This window comes from Triticum aestivum, chromosome 7D, assembly GCF_018294505.1.
Source record: "Triticum aestivum cultivar Chinese Spring chromosome 7D, IWGSC CS RefSeq v2.1, whole genome shotgun sequence".
NCBI lineage: Eukaryota > Viridiplantae > Streptophyta > Magnoliopsida > Poales > Poaceae > Triticum > Triticum aestivum.
In genome coordinates this window covers 506638317-506647891 of record NC_057814.1, presented here as the reverse complement: position 1 = coordinate 506647891, position 9575 = coordinate 506638317, and the positions used below count along the sequence as shown (strand labels likewise).

General features: G+C 43.9%; 1 protein-coding gene across 2 annotated transcripts; it reads left to right on the top strand.

Annotated features, from left to right (window-relative positions):
- The first annotated feature begins 377 nt into the window (after nucleotides 1–377).
- LOC123164000 (uncharacterized) lies at nucleotides 378–9258 on the top strand. 2 transcript variants are annotated; one of them, XM_044581413.1, is made up of 6 exons: nucleotides 378–685; nucleotides 863–1468; nucleotides 4392–4702; nucleotides 4820–4882; nucleotides 5546–6057; nucleotides 8172–9258. In XM_044581413.1, exons 2-6 carry the CDS (start codon nucleotides 921–923, stop codon nucleotides 9018–9020), a joined length of 2283 nt encoding a protein of 760 aa, XP_044437348.1. In that variant the 5' UTR covers nucleotides 378–685; nucleotides 863–920; the 3' UTR covers nucleotides 9021–9258. The 2 variants fall into 2 exon arrangements, with proteins under 2 accessions (XP_044437348.1, XP_044437347.1); XM_044581412.1 differs by having other exon boundaries at nucleotides 4392–4882.
- The last annotated feature ends 317 nt before the right edge of the window (nucleotides 9259–9575 follow it).

Sequence of the window (9575 nt, the reverse complement as noted above, 5' to 3'; positions counted from 1 at the left end):
GCTGAGTCACGAAGAGACGTTACTCCAACGCATCATCACTGTTTCAACCTCACCAGTGCCGCCGTGGAAACAGAAATTCAGAAAACAAGAACCTGCTAGAACTAACCAAGAACAATGAAATGAACGGGTCCCGCCGACGAGACCGCCGTACCGGAGATAGGAGGAGGACCAAGCGGCAACGTGGAAAACAGACTCGGTGGGAGCTTCGTGTTTGCAAAGATACAGTTCTCCCTAAGAAAAGATATGGAATATGTTAAGGAGCTACCCGTATCCTTGATCTCGCTTGACTGGAGGGGGCAAGTAGTCAAGATCGTAATGCAGGACTGGTGACGGCACGCTGGCGTTGCGCCGTTATAATTCGCCACGCCAGGCAGAGGAGAGTCGCTTTTCCACGGCTCGCTCGCTCGCTCGCTCGCCGGACCCCATCCAACGTTGCGAAGCAGACGGAAAAAAAAAGGAGAAGAGAGAGAGAGAGAGCTCGCCCGCTCGAGGACGCCCGTTCCTCTTCCTCCGCAAGAAATAGGCGCAAACACAACAACACAGTGGAGCCAACGGAATCCCCAAATCGATCTCTCGTCTCCGGGCCGAGAACCCCCAATTCGCAGTCCCCAGCCCCCATTCCGGTCGCCCTGATCCTCCCCCGCAGGCGATTCGTCGGAGTTTGCCGCCCCTCGCGGCCCCGCCGGTAAGCCCAATCCCTACGCCTATGGCCCTGCTCGGTCGGTCTCGCCTTTCTCTCGCCCGTGCCATGGGCAGTCGGATCTTCCTTTTCCCCGCAACGCGGCGACGTTCTCTGTTTTCGTGCCCGATGGGTTACTTTCTGTGCGAATTTCTCAGCGGTTGCTATTGTAATCTGTTGCAGGGTTCTGTGATTCCGCCTCGGGCGCCTCGGGGATCTCTCCGTTGCTCGCCGACCAGCCATGGCGCCGGCTTCGGCTCCGGCTCCGGCGTTGGACGTCGAGGGCGGGGTCGGCGGCGGCAACAGCCAGAACGCGCTGAAGTCCGAAGCCGACGTGGAGCGTTCCGTCGCTCCGGGAGGCGGTTCTGCGCCCGGTGAATTCCGCGCAGATGACCCGGCCACAGCGGTTTGTGAGGACGGTATCAACTCCTCAGATAACCCAGCCCTGGCTGTGGATGTCAACGGCAAGGGCGACGGGGGCAAGGAGAATCTGGGCAAGGTGCGGGTGAAATCCGAGCCCGAGCACTGCGAGGGTGAAGGCGCCGTTCTTGCCCCTTGCACCAGGCCCGCGGGTGCCGATTTTGTGGGGATAGCTTCCTCCTCCTATAAACTGCCCGTGGCGAGTCCCGAGGACTCGACCGACGAGCGAGGAGGGGATAGCACAGAGTGCTCGAGCTCGTTCGCAGACTCCTGTTGTGAGACTGGTGATGAGGCAGGCAATGGTGACCCGGAAGTGAATTCTCCCTTTTCAGCTCATGCTAATGGCGGTCAAGCTTCCGCGATGCCCAGGTGAGTCTGTTGGCAGTTCCTTGTATGCATTCAATGATACTGGTTGGATGATTATGCAATCCTGTTTCCAGATTGTCTGATTGTATTGTTTGAGAAAGAAATGAACAAGCAGAATACCCTGTTAGGCAGTTAGTAACTGATATTATACACTCTTGGACTTGGGTTTCCCGCGCTGGCAGGGTAAAGAGCACTGCTACGCGCACGATAATTTTTTTACGACTTTTGTACGACACTGCCCAGTTATCCTTGGATCAGATCTATGCATCAATAGGAATCATGGGATCACAACGTTGGACGTGAATTGTAAATATCAAGTCGTACGCAGAGCAATTTCGCAGGGTAAAAGGTAGGTTGTAGTAGAGTTTTGTTTGCTCGTAGAGCCTACCAAACTTTAGAGGCTGTAGCTATCCCTAGGAGGCTATACACTTTGGCATCAGCTCCTAGGTACTGTGATGGCAACCTGGTCGGCACACGCAAGAGGCAGATGATGTCAGGGGTAGAGAGAAGGAGATAAGCAATCCGGCTTACCAATTATTGCTTTCCCTAATAAATACTAGTGCATAGCTTATACAGAGCTGGTTACAATTAATTCATCCATCTCTCCGGCGACTGTATGTAGTTTATCTGCCAAAATTAGCAGCAAGTGATCTGTGCCGTTTTCTTGTGATCTCGTCGTGGTTTTCGCTGAAAATGTTGGGCCTACAATTCAACCTTCATGTGTTTTGTCGAGTATGTATTGAGATTTGTCAAGGAATTAAGGATAACCAGAAAATTCAAGAGACTACCCCTGATGCTGCTCTAGTCGCTGCCCCTGACATCATGTATGTGTTTTGTCGAGTATGTATTGAGATTTGTCAAGGAAGTAAGGATAACCTGATTTGTAGCTTATCTCCTTCTCTCTACAACCTTCATGTGAATTGTGAAGGCAAGTGCATGATCTGTAGTTATGTCTTGATGCTGCTCTAGTCGCTATTTGAAAAATCTTGGCAAATGAGCAACAGAACACATTAACTGAATTGAATGCCCAACGTCTTCAGCCTCTAGCTCTGCACCAACATTGGTGATTAGAGTACCCCTGGGTAGGGTACATCCTAGGTTAAACACTCAAGAAGCAATTCATTTGACATAAACGTTAATTCACATATACATTTGCTAACATCAACCATCCAGCTAACCCTGTCTTGAGTAATTCAAAGGCATGTCCGCCAGACAATAGTTTTCTGTGAAGCTCAGCAATAACTGAAGGCATGGCTCGTAGTTCATGACCTGTAGTTATAGAATGCAGACTTTCTTCTTTTTTGCCCCTCTTTGTCTGATACTCACTGAATTGCTGTCCCAACATCTATGCACCAGCAATACACCCAGGTAGCTATTTCCTAATTTAAACAGTTGAGAAGAAATTCCTTTAGATAAATGTTTATAATTTAAAGACTTCTCTTGTTTGACAACACACAAAATTTGTATAAGTGACTCAAAGTTTACGACATCCAGTTGTGTCCTCAGTTTTCCTTTTAATTGCCCCTTTCTAGTTTCGAAGACCTGCGCAACATGTCACCTTTTTTTAGATCATCAGGGAGGCTGGTGGCCACCCCAGTTCCATTAATCATGAAATCACCAAATCCATACAGGTCTAAAAATCAGGTAAAAAGATCCAGCAGCTAAAAGAAAGTTGGTAAAGACATAAGCCACCTCCAAAAACAGGGGAGGTAGACAAAAGGCTACTTAAAAGGAAAATTACAGCAGGATCATCAGCCCGCAAAAGCCCAAACTATACAGCACGACCAGAGAAATTTCTGCAACAGCCTCATCTCGTAACTTGGTCTTCTTCAACGGAGACTGGGTTGGAGATGGCGCAGGTTCCAGAGGACTGCAAGGGCTAAGCATGGCCATCTTCAGAGCACACTGCGGATCCTGCCTGGGAGGGGAAGACAGTACCTCACCAAGTGGCAGGTCAAGGCTGCGATCAATTGCATCTGACAGAGAAAGCTTGCTAAGGAGCGCTGGATTCAGTTCGGCATCTTCAGTGCCAGACTCATGTGCAGTCACCCCAGCAGGCAGCATGGTATTTTGATCACTGTGGAAAGCATTCGGAGAAAGACTCTATTCTCTCCAAAGCACCATCCTTGAACAGGATGTGCAATTTTTTCAGAGTAATCAGGATTAGCCACCACACCTGTTTGATGTCAGACCACATCACATTATTAAAAACATGGGAATTCCTACTTTTCCATATGCACCAAAGAGTATAAGCACAGATATAATTAAGGGCAGCATGATTTTTGTTTGCTGGTCAAAATCTAGCTACGGACAGAAAAACATGTTCACCTTTCAGCTATGCACCTGCAACGTTTTTGACTGGAGCATCCCAGGGTCTAGTCAAGAGGCAGTTCCTTTGAGTAAACATTGATTCACAGATATATTTGGGACATCAACTATACATTCATATATTTCTCTTCAATAATTCGAAGCACTCTTTCTCTCTCTTCTTGGATGTAGACACCTTTATGTGAAACTTGGCATTAAGTGAAGGCTGTCTTAAAAGAAAACTGGTGCCACATTTCCTTATTTGAAACATCAGCCAATGTTGTGTCCGACATCTTCAGCATGCAGCATTAGGGACCAGAGTAGCCCTGTGTAGCTACTTCCTGGTTGAGATAAACATTCATTCAGAGATATATTTGCCGACATGAATTATCATCCGATATTCTAATGGCAATGCATGTTGTGTTGTGCACTTGTTTCTTCATAAGTCTAAGGAAGCCAAAAATTGAGTTACTCTTGTGTGTGCTTCAAATTTCTAGCTGACCTGTCATATTCTATGGGCATTGCATCCCCGGTGCAATATTTCCATATAGAAGAAATTATATCTACTCTGATATGCTTCCGTTTTGTGCAATTTTTTCACATGTAAATTATCTTTCAGAAAGAAAAAGGTAACTGCCGAGTGGAGGAATGCCGTCCGCCCAATGCTGTGGAGATGTGAGTGGTTAGAGCTGCGCATGAAGGATCTTTTATCTCAAGTATCAAAGTATGACAGCCAGCTTGCTCTCATCGAGCAGGAAAAAGAATTGCAGAGAGCAACAAGCAAGACAAATGGTTGTAGGCAAGAATCTGGGAAGAACTGCAGAGACCATGAAAATATTAGCATGGAGAGGAGAAAGCGCAAAAGACATGAAGACACTGTGGACACATCATTGTACCTCAAGAAGCACAAGATATTATCATACTTCTTTGGTCCGCTATCTATTTATTTTCTGTTTGTTGGGATAGTGCATCACTTTATCCCATGGTTGTCTATGTTTTGCACCAGGATACTACTGGTAATAATAAGGTTATTCTTGTCTTCTACAGATAAACAAAACAAGGGAGCTGACGCAGATGGCCTCTTAATTGATGATGATAGTCATGGTCAAGGTATGGATATGGTGATCATTTTCAAGTTCTTTGCTGGAGTTAACAAAGAAAGTTATTTACTACTGTACCTAGCAAAATTTTACATTAGGTCGAGCTGCCATGTTACTTAACCGATAGAAAATGCTTGCTTATATTAGGGCACCTTCATTTGTGTTGTAGTCACATGCAAGCAGTTAATTAGCTGACCATTAGGAAGCTAAAAACTGCAGTCTTTCATTAGTTATGACTGTACGACAGATTTCAGTGCTCTGCAACCAGCAGACATCTGTGGAACTCATTTTGCTAGGTGCATGCTTACTGTAAGAAAGCTGACAGACCTACTGGCACCTTCTTCATACACTAGGTAGAAATGTTCAGGGCATCATGTTAGCGAGTGCTTTTATTTTATCAAGATAGCTGACCTGATTGTTTGTTAAATAACCAAGTAAATAAGTATACAGCTATCTTGGTGTGTGTTCCCTGCATCTAACTGATTCATAAATCTTAGAGTTAGTGTTAACTGTTAACATCCTATTGTATGATGAATCAGTTGCAGCTGTTTAGGGATTTATTAGGTTGTCAGTGTAGAAAATGCAAAATCCATCTTTACTGCCTACCCTCTGGGTTTTAAGTAATCCTGTCGTTGCAAGTGCTATCTGTTTATTTGATTTAGTCCTAATGCAGTTGGGGATGATACTAGATGCCGCCTTGAAATTGTTGGTTTGCCTGCGTCCAAGGAATATGATATGGTTTCCAACCAATTTGTGTTACAAAAAGTTCTCATGCAAATTGGTGGTATCCAGTCTCGAGTTCATCGTCTACAAGAGCGTCTCAGCAAGGCTCGCTGTAAACAAGCAAAGTTGGCATCTTTCATGGATCATGACCAGGTCAAGGTGGCTGAGAAGAGGCAAAGGATACAAAAACGCGCATTCTCTCCTGAGAATGATCGATATGCTAAGCCACAGAAAAAGAAGAAGCTAAACATTTTGCTGGAGCAGGAGGATGGACCAACTCTGTCAGTAAAACCCACATTGTCTGAGAGGGGAACTGATTGTCTAATAGAAGATCCACAGGGTAATAGTGAAGAAAAAGCTCTAGAGAGGAGCCAGGCACATAAGAAAGACATCACAGTGGACCTACTTCTAGCTGTTGAAAGTTCCTTACCAAATGGTCATTTGGGAGATTTGTGCAAAGAAGTAAGTCCTTGCTCCTTGGTCCGTTAACAGATGTTTCTTCTTTGTTTCGTTGCATGGTCTTAGCTTATGCTTCTTTAGTCCATTGCTTTGATCTTGTTCAGTTGTGGTGAATTTGGTTCAGCTCAGTTGTATTTAAAGAGATTCATTGTGAAATGGAATACACATCCACCTATGGCTTGTATGTACATAGTAGGACTTCGATTTAGAAAACCCTAATTATGAAGTATATAGAATATAAAACAAATGCTACACTGCTGTGAAAATATTGTACAGATGACTTGTCTAATAGTGAACTCTGATCGAGTTAAATGCGCCATTAGTCGATTAATTCAAACTCTTTGCACACTTTAGACCAAGAACTCAGAAAATGATTGATTTAGGCCAACTCGTTTATTTGATCAGTTAAGGCCAAAACCGATCCGGGAGAGAAAAAACCGTCCACGTGGCTGTCACATCGGTGTATCTTGAACCGCTCGCGCTTGGATTAATTTTACAGGGTGATCTTTTGCAAAAGAAGTCGTCACAATTTAGCTAATGGCGCATTTAAAAAAACGATAAGCGAGCAGTGTATTGAGTGGGAATCGAACCTAGGCCTTACAGAATATAAGTGACAACTCGATCCACTAGAATGCACACTAATTTTGTATAAATCAGGTTAATTAATTATTTCTATACGGTACGTTTAATTGTTTTTGAAAAAATAGCCAATTTTTGATGTTATTTGCGTTAAAAAAATTAAAAGACATCGGTATCAGGTAGGCTTGAATGGGCGCCCTAAGTAAAGGAACGTGATGTGCTGACGTTAGGATGCAAATCGGTTCATCGCAAAAAAGAAGAAGAACCATGCATCTACTCGCAAAAAATAAAAATAAAATAGCAGGACAACTATTTTGCAGCTAAAAAAGAAAAAAGCAGTATGACATAACCACCATTGTTTATTTTCCAAAAGAGGAGAGGAGAAGAAACAAATACATACACATTGTGGACGCTTGCGGTATCTCGTTCGCTAGAACTAGCAGCTTAACCGGCCAAACATATCTTGATTTAGTTTGCATGTACAGAATAAAAGGAGCATGTAATGATGGTTCGCCTCCCCTAATTAAGTTCTCTAATGCTGGAGAAGGCTGAGGCTAAAGGACTCTCAACACGTCAAAACAACGTACACACAATTTGTCAACATGAGCCGTGATTCTATATAGTTTTTTAGGGTAAAGCTAGTGATATATACTAAGCTTCCATCCTATTAGAGTCATTAAACAGGAAATAAATAACTTTCTTTTATCAATAAAAATAGTGTTAATTCTAGTGGTTGGAGGTGTCACTTATTTTCCCTAAGGCCTAGGTTCGACTCCCACTCAGTTTTTTTTAAATATGCCATTAGCTAAATTGTGATGACATATTTGCAAAAAAACACCCTATAAAATTTACCCAAGCGCGAGCGGTCCAAGATATGCCGACGTGGTAGCCACATGGACGGTTTTTTATCTCCCGGATTGGTTTTGGTCTTAACTGATCAAATAAACGAGTTTATGGCCCAAATCGATCATTTTCTGAGTTCTTGGCCTAAAGTGTGCAATGAGTTTGAGTTAATGGATTAATGGCGCATTTCACTCACTCTGATCCCCCACCCCCACCCCCGAACCCCGAAACGCTGTCTTTCCTGTGACACAAGAACTGTAATTAAGTCTTGAATACGGGATTTGGGACCTGTGACAGATGTGTAGCATGTTATACATGAGTTCTTAGGAGTACATTTCATAGGAGGATGCTTGTACACCAGATCCATCCAGAATTTCATATTTACTGTGCCATGACAAGTAGAAATTGCAGGTTCTAAAACTGAGAAATCACAGTGCAATGTACTGAAGCGCTTCACTTGCAATTTTTCGATAGCACACAATATAACTATGCTATATTTCTTTGGCAGATACCAAATCTTTCAGTGGCCAGATAATTTAGGTTATGCCATATACATCCACTATCCAGTAATCATCTGATTCATTTCAGTTGCTAAGAACCTTTTATTTGGCTACTCCCTTTTTTAATAAGTTAGCTCCTTGGGTAATACTTCTGCATGGGCATTTAGTTGATACTGTTGCTGTTTCTTTTCACAGAACACTGATGATATCCTCATAGACAACCAAGGGGCCAAAGATGGGTATCAGCCGCTTGAGAACGCCAAGCATCCACCTGAGGAACCACCTGTGCTTATTGAGAATGTTGCTAAAACTGCTCCATCGAAAGTTGGGAATACCTCTGAACCAGTGGAAGCCGAGAAAAGTTCGGTCCCACTGGTTAAGCAAGAAGTAACTATTGGAAAACTGCCAGTTTTGAAGCATGTCTACTCTGGAAAGAAACGTGGAAGGACACCCAAGACAGAAGATATGGGCTCTGAAGCTGCATCCAAGAACCACAATAAAGAGGCCTCTGAAACACCTTCTGCAAAGCAGAAAGCTGAGACAACACCCTGCGCTGAAAACGAGAACGCTGGCTCAAAGATGCAGGAAATCGTGGACATTCGGTCTCCTTCAAAGAAGTCGAACTCTGGGAATTCTTGTTCAGCTGCAGAGAAGCTGAAAATTGGAAACTCATCCTCAGCTGCAAAGGCGCAGAAATCTGGAAACTCTTCCTCAGCCGCAAAGGCTCCCAAAACAGGAAACTCATCCTCAGATGGAAATAAGCAGGCAGCTGGAAACTCATCATCAGCTGCAAAGAAGCCAAAAATGGGGAACTCATCCTCGGATGGAAAGAAGCAGGCAGCTGGAAACTCATTCACAGCTGCGAAGCCGAAAACAGGAAAGTCATCCCCAGATGGAAAGAAGCAGGCAGCTGGAAACTCGTCCGCACCTGCAAGGACGGAAATGAGTGAAAACATCCACACCAATCTTAGGATTGAGAAGGCTATCTTGGTGGAGGTGAACAGCAGGAGGAGTCAAAGGGTACGGAAGCCTAAGGTTTACTGAAGCAAAACCAGACTGCTCAAATTCAGGGCAGTGTAATTATGAGAAACAGGTCTTGTTTATCAATCTATCCATTTCGTCTTGCTGAAGTTCGTAGCTATATTGACAGCGGCTTCTCGCAAAGTAATTTAGTGTAGATATTCCTAACCTTTTCGTTTGGGTCACCAAACTAAAAATATGCTTCTTATGTATAGTTGTTCTTTGCTGAGCTTGTGATGCAAATATGCTTGCACTTGGTGTCTCTCTACTGCGTTGTTTGTTCAGTTTTGACACTTCCAGTTGTATTCTCCTAGCATTTGTTTCCCCCCTTGGTTGGTGATGTTTGAGTCAGGCCAGACCTCCACCCTTTTAATACTCCGTCCCACAATATAAGATCGTTTTGTGAGCTGTTTTAGCTTGCAAAACGATCTTATATTACGGGATGGAGTATATTGCAGGTTGAAGACGATAAAATTATGTGCCCCATAATTCATTAGTTGAGGTGAATCAGTCTGCCCTCCTGATGGAGACAATGATGATTGGTAACACCAAAAGATCCACCCCTTGCACCTTCAGTTG

Coding starts and splice junctions, on each gene's coding strand:
- LOC123164000 (XM_044581412.1), top strand. CDS start 921: ATGGCGCCGGCTTCGGCTCCGGCTCCGGCGTTGGACGTCGAGGGCGGG. Junction 4,883..5,545: donor TGATGATAGTCATGGTCAAG/GTATGGATATGG, acceptor GTCCTAATGCAG/TTGGGGATGATACTAGATGC. Junction 6,058..8,171: donor TGGGAGATTTGTGCAAAGAA/GTAAGTCCTTGC, acceptor TTCTTTTCACAG/AACACTGATGATATCCTCAT.